Source organism: Fusarium mangiferae, assembly GCF_900044065.1.
Source record: "Fusarium mangiferae strain MRC7560 genome assembly, contig: FMAN_scaffold010, whole genome shotgun sequence".
NCBI classification, from domain to species: domain Eukaryota; kingdom Fungi; phylum Ascomycota; class Sordariomycetes; order Hypocreales; family Nectriaceae; genus Fusarium; species Fusarium mangiferae.
In genome coordinates, this window is record NW_024573930.1 from 2,056,567 (window position 1) to 2,074,386 (window position 17,820).

The window sequence follows — 17,820 nt, forward strand, 5'->3', positions numbered from 1 at the left end:
TTGATTTTAGCATAGGGGCAAGGCGCGGACGGGCAACTACCCCCTCAAGGCTGTATTAATACATTATTAAAGACGGGGCTGGCCCTCGCACCAAGTTGCTTCTCTGAGGTGTCTTATCATGTCGAACGAACTATTGTACAATGATCAAGAGCTAGATATTACATGTATGAGTCGACTGGGTTTCGACATCCAAGCTCATGATTTCCAAACGATATCGTCAAAAGAGACGAGCTTCCCTGTATAAGCCTTAGTCTCAGGTTGCTTTTCTATCTTGTCTCCCAGAGAAAAGCCAGCCATCTCCAGTATTGCAAGTCTTACGCCCCCAATGCCACCTCTATCACCAAGCCGGCGGGATACGGACGCAATTTTGGAGGCTGTGGCATAAACATCCAGCACACGCCCAGACCCTTCCCTCCAGGAGGCAGCTGATTGGGCCTCTAAACCGCGCATGATGGCTTCGATCTGAGTATGAAGCCTGTGACATGCATCTTGCCACTCCTTCCCAGGCTTATCCGCTTTGGTGATGACGACCAATGTTCGAGTGTTAGATTGAGCAAGTGTTCTGAGCATCCACCTATCCGGTTCCTTGAGCTTCTTGTCGGCCGGTATCAAGATCACAGCGCCACGAAGCATGTTCCTGACGTTGAGGTACTTCAGGATAGTCTTTCCCCATGCCTCTTGACTTTTGAATCCGTAGCCTGGCGTGTCCATGAGGACCAGGCTGTGATTTGGCGGTGCATCGCCTTTGCGAATAAGCTCCTTGGCAATCTTGGGACGTGGCCCAACACCATACGCATTCATCGTCGTAGTCTTGCCTGGTTTGTGGCTCACCTTGGCTATTTCCCGACCACCAAGAAGAGCATTGAGGAAAGATGATTTTCCTGCATTGGAGGCACCCAGTACAACAATTTCTGGGATGTGGTCGTTTTGGGGGTGGTCATGAAGGTTTTCGGCAGAGTAGAGTATCTGGTAGCGTTCTTCAAAGAACTTTCCTGCTGCTGCCAGAGCAGGCTTGTCTTCTTTCGGCACATCGACTGGCGAAGTTGAGCCCTGCTTGAAGCAGATCGACTCACTCTCTATCAATACCTGCTGATGGGGCTTGATTCCCTTAGGCAATGGTCCTCGCGGTTTAGCCTTTCGGGGTTTCGAGGTACTGTCATGGAGAGAAAAGCCTGGAACGATAATCTCCTGAGCAGACGGCTGGCTTCTGGGTTCCTCAGCCCTCACGTTGGAACTCAAGGTCGGCGTGACTGCAACTGGTGAAGTTGCAGGGCTGGCTTGCAGTGCTTGGTTGGAAATACGACTTGTAGGTCGGCGAAGTGGTCGTTGACGCAGGTTCATCCGACCTGACATGCTGAAGTGAGCCTTCTGCCCAGCAACCTTGGAACATGACGATAAATAACATAGCGGATTTGACGGAAAGACTCTTAGTGGTGTCATGGTGACCTCTATTGAACGGGCAATGTATAGGTAGGTAGTGTAGGAGCTAGGTAACCTAGATATGAGAATTTTCGTCAAATGGGTTTCTCGTTCCAGTTCTGCGCAGTCAAAACAACATGGTTATTTCCATAAGACAGCAGCGTAAAATGACAGAACAAAAACAAGAAGAAAATCAACCGGGAAGAAAATACCAGTAACTGCATAGGTACCAGAGAAATGTGAGGTTTGCGATGAGCTCGAGGACGTCACGTGCTGCTTCAAGTGGTCCACCAGATTTCTAGATCACGACTGTGAGAACAGGTAGAATAACCTCGACTCGTTAGAGCAAGTCGAGGAAAAGCCTAGGTACATACGAGAGGAACAAAACTCGTGAGTCTTTTCCAAGGGAACCCATTCAAAGGGCTGATGTACTGAACCTCCAAGCTTCTAGTTTCCATCATCACGGCCAGAATGGCATCAGCAAACCTTACTGAGATCGACGCCCACGAGCAGCCATCTGATGAGATGCGCGCTGAGTGGAAGAGCTACATGCGTCAAGATCACAAAAGTCTGCTCATCGACCCTCGAATCGATGACCCTCGCGCTCCCTTTGAAGAGTCTGGTTTCCGTCAAGTCTCGAGTCTTTCGAAAGAGCAGGTTGCAAAAAGTTTCGCTCACCTCAACCCTGAGTTTGCCTTGCAGGTCGAGAAGGATGTTCCAGTTATACACCACCCTTTAATACCAGGTACATGAACCTCCTTGTCCTTGATATATCCACAACCTGACACAACCATAGGCCTGTTGATTCTTCCTTCACTTGTGCCCGAGAACGTGCAACAGGATTTACTGGATCGTCTGATCCATCGTGATCTCAGTGTCCAGAACCACCAGACCAACCTACATCTACACTACAACCTTCCATACCCACAAGGGAAGGACGACGATGAACGGTCATTCTTCTCTATCAGTCCAGAAACACCGGCATCATTTCTCCCAAAAAACCCCAGCGTTCATAAGCCACTGTCAATCAAGCAGGTTATGCAGCGAAAACTGCACTGGGTAACGCTTGGAGGCCAGTACGACTGGACCAACCGTGTTTACCCCGAGGAATTGCCTCCCCAGTTTCCCGATGATATCTCACACATGCTTCAGGGCCTGTTCCCCGAAACTGTTGCCCAAGCAGCCATTCTCAACTTCTACACGCCAGGCGATACTATGATGATGCACCGAGATGTCAGCGAGGAGACAGACAAGGGACTTATCAGTTTGAGTTTCGGCTGTGATGGGCTCTTTATGATTGCACCGAATGACTTTAAACAAGCGTCTGAAAATGAAACACCAAGCGAAAAACAGTATCTGCTCTTGAGGCTCAGATCTGGGGATGCCATCTACATGACACAGGAGTCGAGATATGCCTGGCATGGAGTGCCCAAAGTGCTGAAGGATACATGCCCAAGTTATCTTGAAGACTGGCCAGCCCGTGGCGATGAGAAATTTGCGGATTGGCGAGGATGGATGAAAAACAAGAGAATCAACCTAAATGTCAGGCAAATGCGAGATTAGAAGACGAATACCCATTCGATAATCTTGATTAGAGCATACTGCTTATCCTGGCAAGTTACAACACATTACTTGAAACTGAGCATTATCATTAGACGCTTTCATGTGCTATTGTGAAAGTCACTCGTGCTTTCTCTCCAGTTGCTGGCTAAGCGTATAGAGTCTGGTCGCTACCCATGCAAAGCTCAACAGAACTGATTCCATACCTTATCCCATGAAAAAACGCCTTATTAAGCAAAGCCAAATCCTTGAGCATTCTCAAGTGCCATCCCAAGCCGCTCTCTTAACACCTCTTTATCTTTATACTCCGGTAGAAGAAGTGTGCCATAACAGGTATATGCTGTCGGTAAGTGTCCACCCGCGCCATCTTCTTCACCATTTTTTTGTATCACAAATTGCAGATTCTTCATGCCGCCGACAGGAACGCGGTCAGACGATGTCACAAATTCCAGAAGGCGTTGTTTCATTCTCTCGTCGTACCTCTTGACGATGGACCAGAAGTCTTTAATGGTACGATGCGAAGCATCCCAGCCCACGTAGCGCGCGTACCGCTTCAATTCGCTGATGTCAATTTCTTGAACACCCTCAACGAGTGACTGCAAGGTGGATGGGCTCAGGAGCGAGAGTGACTTTCTGTCGAGGCAAGAATTGAACCCTTGCTCGAAAGCAAGATACTGTCGTCGAATGGAAACATCCGTGAGGTGACGGATGTAATCGATGATGTAGTCGTCCCGATTTTCGTTGGTAACAAGGGGAGCGTCATCTGGGTTATCCATGTGTGGTGGTGCAATATCACAGGAACTTGAGGCTGCCTTGGGCCAGTCTGCTTGTTTGTCCATCCTCATATCTCGTGTCACAACGGTACCAAGAGATTCAACTGAAAATTCGTACGTGCGGGCAAAAATGTCCTCAACGAGGCCATCTTTTTCGTCCCACTCCAGTAATGTTGTTAGCCCGCTTGCCAAATCTGGCCAACCATCGGCGATATGGTGAAGCTCTTCAACCGGTTTGCCCAGAAGCTTCCGATAAAGGGCCCTCGGAAACGTGATGGGCAGCGTCAGGCCATTGTACAAGGCGAGCGACATCAAAAGCCCCACTAGTTCGTACTTCCAATCTTCAGTCAATGACCCAGGGGTGAACCATGCCATGCGTGTTCGTTCGTCAACAGTGAAAGCACCATATTGGGGATCGAGGCACTCGGCAATTGCCAATCGGAAAAACTCTTGCTGGACACCTCCAGAATCAAAACCCTCTTCGCCACTATTCTCCCCCAAGTGCACCTTCAGCGGGCGAAGGAGCTCTCGTTTCTCTCGTCTCCAAAGCTGGTCGAAGGCATCTCGGGCGACATTACTCCTGCCGATTTCAAGAACTAGGTATTTCGATGAAGCTGTTCTCAAAAGATCTTGTAACACCATCTTGTGGTGGGGGTTAGTAATGAGACTACCGGGATCGACAATAGCACTCATGCGAGTTTTTAACGAACTCGACTCTTCGAACATACGACTCATCCGGGCAAAATTGATGGACCGAAAGAAAGAAACAAGCGTGTCGGGGCTGAAAATGTAAGGATAGTCCAGGATGTGTCGTCGCCAGCGTGTCGAATTGAACGCTAACCAGTCCACAGGCATCTCGATCGAATCTAGACGCTCCGAAAGATAATCGACTCGAAATTGGATATCCCCAAGAAGGAGAAGATTTCGGTTGGCATCTTGCAGAAGTTAGTAAGGCCAGATCCTATTGATTGGCTAATCGGAGCATGCACATACGTAGGGTCTCGATGAACGATAAAGCTCCCCCAAATGGCCCGTCCATGGTAAAATCGGCTCGACCGTCCCATTCGTTGAGTAATATGGTACGTGCCCAATCTAGAAGAACAGTTGGCACTCGAGTCTCATGCAAGAGCCGCTCTGATTGTGGGAATTCCAAAATCGCCGCTGAGCCTGTACTGAGAAAATCGAGCTGGTCAACTAAAGGTTGCAAAATATCAACCTTGTTGTTTTCGTTCTCATTCAAGGGGCCAGCGTTGTCCATCTTGTTAGAAAAGTGCCGCCTGGCTGTGATGGCGCAAAATAGCCTACGGGCAAGTCTGATAGCCAAGTCGTTTGAGAATGCATCATCATAATCTAAACATCGAGACGACGATTGCCGGGCCATGGCGCTCCGGCCGGCGAGGGTCAATCCATTTGAGCGGACGCGGGACATCTCATACAGTGTTCTCGAATCCTGAACAGCTGGAGCTGCGGCTACCAACGCATGCATGCAGATCGACATCAAATAACCGGCGTCAACATCGGATAGAGACCCCTTGTGCTTCTGTAATCTTGAGTCATTGTCCTTGATGGAATTGTGTGGCCTCGAATCTTGCGGAGGAACAAACAAGCGCCCGGCAGCTAGCCAGAGACTGTGAAATACAAGATTACATGCGATGCGGCTTAATCGATGGAAACAGTACCAGAGTGTCTGAGAATCGTAGAGTTTTCTGTCGTGAGTAAACGATTGAACGATGAGTTGCGGATCCATGAGAACGTTGAAAAGCGTCTGGTCATTAAAACGTTGCCACTGTTTTCTAGACCTAGTTGTGCGCGACATAGATTGACGCCGTAGAGGCTTTCGCTGGTTCACGGGTCGTGGGTATGGATGAGTTGCGTCGGAGGCGGAGACTATAACTGACTGTGCTGTTCCGTCTTCTTCGTAAATGTCACAAATGAAGTCAACGAGATTGACATCGAGCTGTGAGAGAGCTTGAGGCAGGACGTTGTCCAGACTGTAGGATGAGATGTCCGGTAGTGCTGTGTCAAGGTTTTTCGTCCGTTGAGAATTATTAATTCTGAGATGGCCACAATTTGCATCGTTTTTCGGCCTGGACTCACCAAATGGCTCGACATGTGCCAAAGTTGATGGACTTGCGGGCGAAAGGGACTGCGCCGAAGGTTTTGTAACATTTTCGAAAAACCCTGGTTTTAAAGACACTTCTGGGATGCCCCGTCCAGACAAACTCTTATTGTGTCTAGGTCGCACAGATTTCTCGTGCAAGGTGCTGTTTACCTGGGACGCTTTAGTTGACTTTACTTTGTCCCCGGACTTGGTGGTATTGTTCGAGTCAGTAGATCGTCGCCTGTGCTTTGACGCAGAATTCTTTCGCGACTTTGATAGTGACCCGTTACTGGGTTTTGGCGGTTTTGGTATGAATGAAGTCTCATTCATGTCAGTCGCATGAGGTTGTACAGCTACAGTCGTCGAAGCTGTTGTATCTGACTCTTCAGGAGCAGTACTTTGAGTATCCGAGCCTGCGGTGGTTCTGACTGAGCTTGCTGGACCTTGGGGAGGGTCAAAATCCACCGCTGAATCGAGATTACTGATTTTTGTCGCCATTGCAGCGACACTTCGTGGTGTCAACCATTCGAGCATCTTGAAAGTTACAGTCCCAAAGAGATTCGCGGCGAATGAACGGTGATCCTTGCTCATGGGCGCCTCGATTACACGGATCTGAGAGACCAAGTCGCGATCTCTCAAATGTGGGGTGCATGCTGCGGCTGGCTTACTTGCGTGCCGGATCGGGGAGATCGGGTCGCTTGGGTCGTCCGTTGGGCAAGCAATGACATCTTGGGATGATAACGAGAGTGCTTGTGGTCTAGAGATCCGTTCCTTGTGTGCACTTGGCAAGGTGGCGGCGCTGGCTCTGTTATGGTCCGGATGCGAAGACGAGGATGACCGCGTAGAGAATATTAAGTTGCCAAAAGCCGCCGGCGGCTCGCGAGATTTACGGAGGAACGGACATAATCCTTTCTCCGGATCGTCCTGACTTGCTAAATATATCGCCAATGTCCTGGCACTTGTCGTGTTATACCTTCGGATGGGCGCCCGGCCTACCAAGCGGCGCCTACATGTGAAGCAAGTGGGAGTGGCGCAATTGACATTTTCACAACCTGATCGAAGTTGCAAGATGTATCTGCTTCGATAATCAGAACACGGAGGATATTGAGTGGATGGATATTGTTGTCAGACGAACCTCTCCACAAGAAGCTGGAAACCATGGCGGCGACTCGCTTGATGGATCGCATAGACTCGCGCTGGATTCTCAACGTTCTGAACATAGGCCATGAGGTCAGGGGGCGCGTCGGGAGGCAGACGTGCAAATGGCGCTTCTTGCCATAGCCCGGCGAGAAGATCTAGATCTGCCGTGAGTTCGATGGAATTGTCCCGGGGACGAACGGCATCGGGCGTCATGACATGGGAGGATGGGGTCGCGCCTCGATGGGCACCTGGAGGAGGCGTAAGAGGTGGGGGATTTGATAAAGAAATGTCAAAATTTAGAGAAGTATCGCATGAGGAGAGGTGTCGAAATAGTGTGCGCGGATATTTTACACAAAGTTGATGATACAAGTTGGTTCTATGAAGCTGAGTAGGGTATGCTGGTCGTGGGAGACATCGTCTTATCTGAGGGCAGTCTGCGCTCTCAGGAGCTGTTTGGTCAGCCTCTCGAAAGAGCCGATGATGCGCCCCTAGCTAACTGTCCCTAACAGACGCCACATGTAGTCCCAACTGCCAAGTTCTCTTTGACACCATGCTGCTTGCCAGTCTGGGACTAAGAAGTGGACCAGCTCCACCTTCTGGTGGCCAATGGCCCAGCCGCAATAGGCGGGCTAAGGCAGGCAAAAGAAACGCGGACCTTTGCTTGGAAAGACAAAAATAACTCGTGAAGCTGAGTGGATAGTTAGCAATGCTTCGACTGGTCATTTTCTGCATCTCGCCTCAAAGTCAGTCGCACCCAGAGGACGGCTTGGAAGGGCCCAGTACCCTTGCGTGGCGGGGTTTGGGGCAAAAAAAAAGTCAGTCATCAATCTCACTGATAACCTTTTCTGTGTGACGTTATCTACAGAGCCCCGCCATATCCCACCAATTCAACTCCGAATTTCTTTCCCAAACATAACCGTCTTCCGAAGACCAGGGCACAAGCGACAAGAAAATAAGCCTCATAACTCGGATCTGGACTCATAAACCGCATAATTTTCGCTTCCTATCATGGCGAGTGTCCAGGCGTCCGGTGCAGCCTCGCACCCATACACCTGCAACACCTGCCAAGTTGCGTATCGCAACATCGATCTGCAGAAGGGGCACATGAAAAGTGATTGGCAGTAAGTACATTTTTGGATCTCCAGTAGAAGCTGAGGCTAATCATCCAAAGTCGATACAACCTCAAACGCCGGGTTGCCTCGCTGCCTCCCATTTCTTCCGATGTCTTCACTGAGAAGGTTCTGCAGGCAAGGGCGGTGTCAAGCGCTGAAGCAGACAAAGCCTACTTCGAACGTGTATGTGACATCTGCGAGAAGACATACTACAGCGAGAATGCATTCCAGAACCACCTGTCGAGCCAGAAGCACAAGACCAAGGAGGCCAGTAGTGGACAGACTGTTTCTGGTCGAGCTGACGACGAAACAACCTCGATCGTCAGCTCTACGTTCTCTCTTGGCGAACCTATTGCACCTAGCCAAGGAGAGGTTGATTCCGACGCCGAGGAAGAATTCAGCCATGTTGTTGAAGGCCTCCAGAAGGCGAGCATTGCCGAGCAAAGGCCATCTCCTGTCAAGCGTCCCTCCCACCCCCAGCCCTCAGTCGCAGACGCTGCACAAGGCAATAACGACGACAACAGGGCCTCCGACTCAGCCACGCCCACGCCCATTCCTGCTACTCAGAATCCTGACATGACACTGGAATCATGCTTGTTCTGCAACTATACCTCTCCAACCATTCCTCTCAACACACATCATATGGAACGCTTTCATGGCATGTTCATCCCTGAGAAGAAGTATCTTGTTGATATCGACGGCTTGCTCAAGCAACTCCAAGATAAAATCCGAGAGCACCACCAGTGCCTGTACTGTGATAAGATTAAATCGTCCATGTTTGGGATTCAGACACACATGCGCGATACAGGCCACTGCAAGATCCCCTACGAGACTGAGCGTGACCAGCTTGAGATTGGGGATTTCTATGATTTTAGGAGCACCTACTCTGATGATGGGGAAATGAGCGACGATGGCTCGGTTGTGAACGAGACAAGTGGAGGAGCGAAGCTTGGGGCACGTCGTCCCTCTAAACTCACAGAAGAGGATGGAACCGAGGTTGAGGAAGGCGAAGGGGCAGACGGTTGGGAGACGGATAGTTCAGAATCGTCTTTAGACTCAGCAGATCTTACTGCCGTACCGGCTGAAGGTCACATCCACCAGTTCGAACGCCTCGATAAACACCCACATCACTCACGACAAGATCCGAGACAAAGACACCAAGCGGATGGCTGGCATTCTCACGCTCACAAACCTACACGTGCCGTCTTTTATGACGATTACGAACTTCACCTCCCTACCGGCAAGTCAGTTGGTCATCGTTCGTTGAACAAGTACTTCCGACAGAATCTGCATAACCACCCTTCGGCCGAGGAGCGAGCAGAGAGATTGGCGATTGAAAGCGTCGAGACCGAGCAACAAGGTTCGACTTCCGATGGTCAGCTCGTTGAGAGAGAGACTGGGTCTAGATCCCGTGAAATGGTACCGCGCGGAATGGCGGGCATGGTTGGCGCTCCAGAACAACAAAAGAGGCGAGCTCGCCGTGCAGAGGAACGAGGAAGAACCTTGGAGCAGGTTCACACAAAGCAAAGGGACTTGGCATATGGAAAGAAACACAATAACCACAAGAACTACTACTATCGTGAGATGGGTGGAGGTTAAGTAAATAGTTTAAGTGTAGTTTAAATATATAAAAAGGAAAAAATTAAAAGTTATTATTTTAAAGATTTAAATTTTATTATTAAAAAATAAATTTTTAACTTAAATTATTACTTTTTTATTAATATTATTTTATATTATAAATTATATTATTTAATATATTAATTATAATTATTAATATAATATTATAAAATAATTTATTTTTAAAAATAATTATTATTATATAAACTTTTTTTAATTTTATTTATTAAGTATTTATAAAATAAATTTAATAATTATATTAAAATTATATTTATATATATAATAATTATAATTATATAATTAAAAATTATTTTATAATATTATATTAATAATTATTAAAAAATTAAAAAATTTATATAATAATATATAAAATATAAAATATAATTAATTAAAGTTTTAAATAAAAATATAATAAAATAAAATATTTATTTTTTAATATAATTTTTTTTTTCCTTACTATTAGCCTTATAAGGCCATTAAGCTATTAACTTTATATATAAAGGCTTAAATAATAAGGCCTTTATAATAGGCCTATATCTTAAAGGTTAAAATTATATAAGGTTTATTTACCTTAATAATATAATTACTGCCTTAATTAAGCAGTATTAATACTGCCTATAAGTTTACCTTTTAATAGCTATATTAGCCTTCTTTCTTTATTATATTTAAAAGATCTTAAATTAACCTTTTTACCTTAATAAGGTTAAATTAGCACTTTAATAAGAAGTTCTTTTTAATAGTAGTTATTATTATATAAATCTCTTTTAGGTTTTTTTTTATTAACTCTCTATAAGGCAGGCCTAATAGCTATATTAAGGTTATAGCCAGTTATATAATAGGCCTAATTATATAGCTATAGGCTATTTTATAGTATTATATTAATAACTATAATTAATATTAATAGCTATAACTAATAGAAAAAGTTAAGTTAAGAAATATACTTTATAATAAACTTAACTTATTTCTATTAATACTAACCTTTATTAAGATAGCTATCTTTAATTATAACTTAATTAAATTAATTTATTATATAGGCTATTTTAGCTTAATTAATTTAATTTAAATTAATTATAAGCTATTAAGTCTAAAAGACTTAAAGAGAGTCTTAAAGAAAGGTTATTTCTTTAAATTAAATTAAGTTATATTCCTTATTGCCTTTATAGGCTTAAATATATATAAAGTATGGCTTCTTAATATAGCTAAAAGGGTTATTATAGTAAAGGAGGTATTACTCTTAATATAAAGATAGTATATCTATAAATAGAGTTTTAAAATAAAGGTAAAGTAATAATAGGGTTTAAAGGTTTAAAGAAATTAAGTTAACTTTTATATAAATTAGTTAATAAAAGTTAAATTAACTTAAAATTAATAATAATTAAATTTATTAATTAAATATATATACTTAAGTATATAATTAATTAACCTTATATTTAAAAATAAATAAAGTAATATTAATAAAAAAGTAATAGTTTAAATTAGGGTTTTAATATAATATAATATAAGATATTATATATTATATTAAAAAAATATAATAACTTTAATAATAAGTCTTAAGGTTATATAGCTATTATTATAAACTTTATAATTTAATTAAATAAATAGCCTTAATTTATAAATATAAAAAAGATATTTCTTTTAGCCTTAATAGGCTAAATGCCTTTTTTATTATTATCTTATTAAGGTAATTATTATTAAGGCTTTAACCTTTAAAAATTAAATTATAATAATTAAAAAACTAAAAATTTAATTATAAAATATAATATTATATAATTAACTTTAATAATAGCTATAACTATCTAACTATAATAATTATTAATTATATAAATAGTTCTTTAATTAATATTAATAACTTTAATATTATAGTAATTTTAATATTATATAACTTTTTTTAATATTAAAAAATTATAAGTAAAAAGCTTTTATATATTAATAAGTTAATATTAGTATAAAAAGTTAATTTTATAATTTTAAATTATTAAATAAAGCTTTTWAAGATATAATTAAATATAYCTTAAAAATAGTCTTTTATTATATATATTATAAGCTAAAAGGTAGCCTTAAAAGACTTAATTAATTACTTAAAATATAATTAAGGCTTATTAATATAATAATAAGCTTTTATTATTAATATTATATTAAGTAATAATAATAGTTAATACTAGCTTATAATAATGCCTTAATAATAAGGCTAATTAGTCTTTTACTATATAACTGTAAGACCCCCTTAAATCTATTATAAAAACCCCTTATTAAGAAATCCTGCCTCTTTAAGCTTTAATTAATATAATACTATTATATCTATTTAGCTATTATTAATTTATTATAATAATTCTAAAGCTTTTATTTAAATTATTTAAATATAATAATTAACCCTTAAAGAATTATAGTAATTAATTTAAATTTAAATAAGTTATTAATAATAACCTTAAGAGTTATTAATAATTCTATCTTAACTAATTAAAGAAAACTATCTTAAATAATAACCTATTTTATTAAGTAAGTTATATTATTAACCTATATTATTACCCTTAAAGTTTAAATTAAATAGCTAAAAGAAAAACTTACTTTTAAGTAATAAGTAAAAAAGTTAAAATAGTAAATTAAAAAGATTATTAAAAATTCCCTTAAAACTTAAAAGGGAAATACTTAAAATATACCTTTAATTAATATTAATAATAAAGAATTTAATTTAATTAATAATAATACTTTATTAAGTTATCTTAAATATTATAAAAGCTTTTCTTTTAGTAATAAGAAAGAAATAAAAGCTAAAAATATTATTACTTTTAAATATTTAATTACTTTTTATAAAAGAAATAAATAGCTAAATAATATAAATTAAAGCTTTAAGGGAGCCTATAAGTAATATTATATTAATAAAAGCTAGATTCTTTTTATATATAATAATATAACCTTAAGTGCCTAACTTATATAGTTAAGCTATTTAAATAAGTAAACTTAAACCTAAAAAGAAATCTTAAAAAGAGATTAAAAAGCTTTTAAGAAGTAATCTTTAACTTTTATAGAAAATAAAGAGAATTATTAAATCTTTATTATAGCTTAACTTAAAAGTACTTAATAATAACTAAAATAGTTCCCTTAAGACTTTTATAAATATTTTATTTTTATTAAAGATTACTTTCTTTATAAACTTAATACTATTATATAGATATATTAATACTATATAAAGCTACTTTTAACCTTTTAGGATATTATAGCCTTTTAAAAGGATATTAATTTACCTAAAATAAAAAAAGATTTAATATAGCTTATATAATAATTATAAAATATATTAAATTATAAGAATAAGTATATAGAAAACTTCCTTAAAACCTAATTAATTAAAAAAAAGCCTTATATACCTTAAAAAAAGCTTAAAATTATATTTATTATAATATCTTTAAGATAATAACTTAAATTATACTTTAATTTAATAAATAAGGGATAAAAGAAAAGATAAAAAGAGATTCTTTTTTTTAATAGAATACTTTAATTACTATAAAATAAAATATTACTTTAAAAACTGCCTTAAATTCTATAAAGTTAATTAAATTAAAAAATTAAAAAATTAATTTTANAAGTTAATTAAATTAAAAAATTAAAAAATTAATTTTAATTTAAAATAAAGATTAATTTTTAATTAAAAACCTTATAAAAGATATTAATTATTATTTAAAATATCTTTAAATTTAATTTAAAAGGAAAATCTTTACTATAATTAAAATATAAAGCTATAAAAGTATTATAATATAAATATACTTAAACTATAAAGTAAAAGGGATTATAAAAAACCTATCTTTTTTTCTATAATTACCCTAAAAGACCTTTAAATTATAGCTAATTTTAAGATAAAGAAGTAATAATTTAAAGGCTATTATAGTAACTTAAAACTCCTTTAACTTTAATAATTCTTAAAAAAGACTTAAAATAAAATAAAGATTTTTATTATTACTATTCTTAAAGAACCTTATTATATTTTTAAAAAAGATATTAAAAAGCTTAATTAAATAATAAAAATACCTTTTAAATTAAAAATATATATTAAGGTTTTTAATTATAATAAGATAATTAAAGTTCTTAACTTAAAGAAAATAGATTATATTATTAATTTAATTAAAGGAAAAAAACCTTTTTATAGACTTATTTACTTACTATTATAAATTAAATTAAAAGAACTTTATAAATATATTAAAAAAAACCTAAAAAATAGATAAATTTGCCTCTTAAAAAGTCTTATTAAGTTATTTATTTTATTTATATTAAAAAAAGATAGAAAACTTTACCTTTATATTAATTATTAAGGCCTAAATATAATTACTATTAAGAATTAATACCTTTTACCTTTAATTTTAAAAATTATAAATTAAATTTAAAAAGTAAAATATTTCTTTAAGATTAATATTAAGGATATATATTACTAAATTTATATTTAAAAAGAGGATAAATAAAAGACTGTATTTAAAATTATATATAGCTACTTTAAGTATATAGTTATACTATTTAAATTAGCTAATATATTTACTATATTTTAGTATTATATTTATTAAGCCCTTTAAGGCCTTATAAATATAATTTATATTATTTATTTTAATAATATTTTAATATTCTTTAAAATTAAAAAAGAATATATAAATTACTTTATATAAATTCTAAAATAAATAAAAGTAGCTAAATTATATATAAAACCCTTTAAGTATTCCTTTTATTAAAATAAGGTTAAGTTTTTAAAATTTATCTTAATTATTAAGGGAATAAAATTAGAATTTATATTATTATTAAATAGCCTAAATTAATAATATATAAAGAGATTTAAGTATTTTTAGGATTTTATAATTTCTACTAAAGGTTTATTTATAATTACTTTAAGGTTATAGCTTTTTTAATTATTTTATTAAAAAGAAGCTAAAATAAAAAGAAATTAAAAGCTATAAAATTAAATAATTAAAAGATATAGGTATTTTAGGCCTTTATTATTAAATTTAAAAAGGCTTTAGTCTTAAGGCATTTTAATTTTAAGAAATAAATTTATATTAAAATAGATATATTAAATTATATTATAATTAATATTTTATTTTAATTAAATAATAAAGGAAATTATTACCTTATAGTATTTTAATTTTAAAAGTTTAATAATATTAAGAGGTTATATAGAATATTAAATTAAAAGATAATAGTTATTATAAAGTTATTTAAGTATTAATAGTATTACCTTAAAGGATCTTTAAAATAAATAGAGAATTTAAATAATTATTAAAACCTTTAATTATTTATAAAAAATATTAAATTAAATAAAAAATAGGCTAAATAATACCTATATTTAATAATATATAACTTTATTATTAAGTATAAAAAAGGGATAAATAACCTTATTAATGCCTTTTTAAGATTTCTAAAAGGTAAAATAGAAAGCTACTATAAGTCAAAATTAATTAATTCCTTAAAGAAAAAGATAGTTAAGATATAAGTATTAATAAGAAGTTAATAATATAAAAAGAGGTTAAATAAGATATTTAAAAAGAAAGTAATTTTATTTTAAACCTTAAATAGATTTAAATTAAATAAGAAGTCTTTAGGTATTAAGATTAATTTAGCTTTACTATTAAGTAATATAGATAATTTAGGCTAAAAATTTAATATTAATATATAATCTTATAGTATATTAAGATTATTTATAGTAATTTTTAAGGAAACTATAAAGAAGTCTTTATATTAAAAGAAACCCCTAAAAAATAAATATTAAAACTAATAATTAAAGTTATTAAATTAACTTAAATAAAAGATAAATTAATATTTAATTAAAAAATTAAAGTATTTTAAGTAAATAAAAAAGAAGGTTTTTAAAAATAAATAGTAAAAAATAACTTCTTTTATATAAAAAAGAGACTTTATATATTATTAAAATTTAATCTAAAATAAAAAATATTATAGCTATATTATAATAATCTTTTAGTAGGCTACTTTAAAGCTAAAAGGATTTAAAAGCTAATTTAAAAGAAACTTTATTAAAAAGGCCTAAAAACTAATATAAAATAGTATATAGTTATATATAGTATTTACTAAAAGATAGTATTAAAAAAATATTAACTCTATAAAAAGCTTAAAAGTTTATTAATTTCTTTCTATCTTTTTAAAAAAGTCTTTATAGATTTTATTATAGGATTATTATTAATAATCTTTAAAAGTTAGTAAATTAATATAATCTTTATAATAGTTAATAGGTTTATAAAATTTATATAATTTTAATTTATTTTTAAAGAAATTACTATATTTAAACTTATTAAGCTTTTTTATAAAGAAATAAAGCTATAATTTAATATATTAAAAGGAGTTATTTTAAATAAAAGATTAATTTTTATAAATATATTTTAATTAAAACTTTATTATTACTTTAAAATTAAATAAAGGCTATTTATAGTATTTTACCTTTAAATTAATAGATAAATAAAATAAATAAATTAAACCTTAAGTTATTACTTAAAGTATTTTATTAATAATAATTAAAATACTTAATTAAAATTCCTTTAAATTATATAATTTACTTATAATTTAGCAGTTAGTATTACTATAAATATAAGATTAAATAAGGCCTTTATAGGATTTAACTTTAATTTCTATATTACTATTAAAAATAGTAGCTTTTAAAAAGAGGTTTTAAAAATAAAATAAAGGATTTAAAAGCTATAAAAGCTAAAAAATAGACTTATAATATATTAATAAAATACTATTAAAAAGTAAGTTAAGTACTTTAACTTTAAGTATTCAAAAATAAGCTTTAAATAAAAATAATTAATTATATTATTAATTAAAAACCTTAAGCTTAAGGGAAAGAAAAAGAAATTAGCTTTTTAGTTTATTAATCCTTTTAAGATTATTAAAAAAATTAGGCTATAAATATATAGGTTAGCCCTTTTAAATTAATATATATAACTTTATAATATCTTTTATATAAGCCTTTTTAAGCTATATTAAATAAAATACTAAAAAGATAATAATTCCTTATTAATATTAAACCTTAAAGAAGAAAATAATTAATAAAAAGTAAAAAAAATTAAAAAAAAAAAAAGAATTTTAAAAAGAAATATACTATTTACTAAAGTAAAAAGGATAGTCTATAAGATATAATTAATAAATTATTACTATAAATATAAAGAATATCTCTTAAATTATTATTACTTAAAAAAAGCTTTAAATTAAATAAAAAAGAAAAAGGCTATAATTATAAATAAAATAAGTATTATAAGAAAGAGAAAAACTATAAAAAGATAATATATTAAAGTCTAAAAATTAAAGTAATTAAAATACTTAAAGAATTAAAAAAAGTAAAACTAACTATAAGTAAATTTCTTTTTATTTTAATCTATTTTCTTAAAAATTATAAATTACCTTTAATTTTTACTTTTAAACTTAATAGTAATAAGATTAGCTATAGGCTTAATTTCCTATAGGGCTATCTTTTAATATAAGGTTCCTTTTAAGGTAATTATAATTATAAAAAGGAGATATTTTTAGTTAAAATAAAGGATTAATAATTATATTTCTTTAAGGAGTTAAGGAGATTTTAAAGGTAAATATTTAAGCTACCTTATTAATAAAATTACTATTAAAAACCTATTATTACTTAAATAAACTTATAATAATTAAAATAAAGGCTATATTATTAAAAGGATTAAATAATCATTTAAGCTAGAATTATTAAGTATTTAAACCTATAAAAAAAAAAGAATTAATTAAATAGAGAATAATTAAATAAGTTAATTAAAGTAAATATAAAAAGTAAAATTAAAGTAAAAGCTAAAACTATAATAAAAATAAGACCTTTAAAAAGATTATTACCTAAATAAAAGCTAAATAAAAAAAAAGTCTTAAGATATATTATAATATTATAAAGATTACTTTTTAATATCTTTTAAAGTTATTAATTAAATATTAGGTTTATACCCTTTTAAGCTATAAAATTAAAATCTATTTTCTTTAATTAGAAAGTTTAATTAATCTTATATATAGCCTAAATCTTAAAAAATTAAAAATATTAATAAAAAATAATATAAATAAAGTATTAAGACTTATAGTAAAAATTAAAGAGGTATTATAAAGATAT

General features: G+C 33.5%; 4 protein-coding genes across 4 annotated transcripts; 2 read left to right on the forward strand and 2 right to left on the reverse strand.

Moving 5' to 3' along the window:
• Positions 1-195: 195 nt before the first annotated feature.
• FMAN_02767 (uncharacterized protein) lies at positions 196-1,440 on the reverse strand (the record flags this gene model as incomplete). The annotated part of the gene is made up of 1 exon (XM_041820371.1): positions 196-1,440. One exon carries the CDS (start codon positions 1,438-1,440, stop codon positions 196-198), a length of 1,245 nt encoding a protein of 414 aa, XP_041686258.1.
• A 450-nt stretch (positions 1,441-1,890) lies between these two features.
• On the forward strand, positions 1,891-2,982 carry FMAN_02768 (related to alkylated dna repair protein alkb homolog; the record flags this gene model as incomplete). Its single annotated transcript, XM_041820372.1, has 2 exons — positions 1,891-2,164; positions 2,216-2,982. 2 exons carry the CDS (start codon positions 1,891-1,893, stop codon positions 2,980-2,982), a joined length of 1,041 nt encoding a protein of 346 aa, XP_041686259.1.
• Positions 2,983-3,209: 227 nt separating this feature from the next.
• On the reverse strand, positions 3,210-7,206 carry FMAN_02769 (uncharacterized protein; the record flags this gene model as incomplete). The annotated part of the gene is made up of 3 exons (XM_041820373.1): positions 3,210-4,687; positions 4,746-6,928; positions 6,989-7,206. The coding sequence occupies 3 exons, from the start codon at positions 7,204-7,206 to the stop codon at positions 3,210-3,212; spliced, it is 3,879 nt and encodes a 1,292-aa protein (XP_041686260.1).
• A 795-nt stretch (positions 7,207-8,001) lies between these two features.
• Positions 8,002-9,704, forward strand: FMAN_02770 (related to YBR267w; the record flags this gene model as incomplete). The annotated part of the gene is made up of 2 exons (XM_041820374.1): positions 8,002-8,114; positions 8,165-9,704. 2 exons carry the CDS (start codon positions 8,002-8,004, stop codon positions 9,702-9,704), a joined length of 1,653 nt encoding a protein of 550 aa, XP_041686261.1.
• Positions 9,705-17,820: the final 8,116 nt, after the last annotated feature.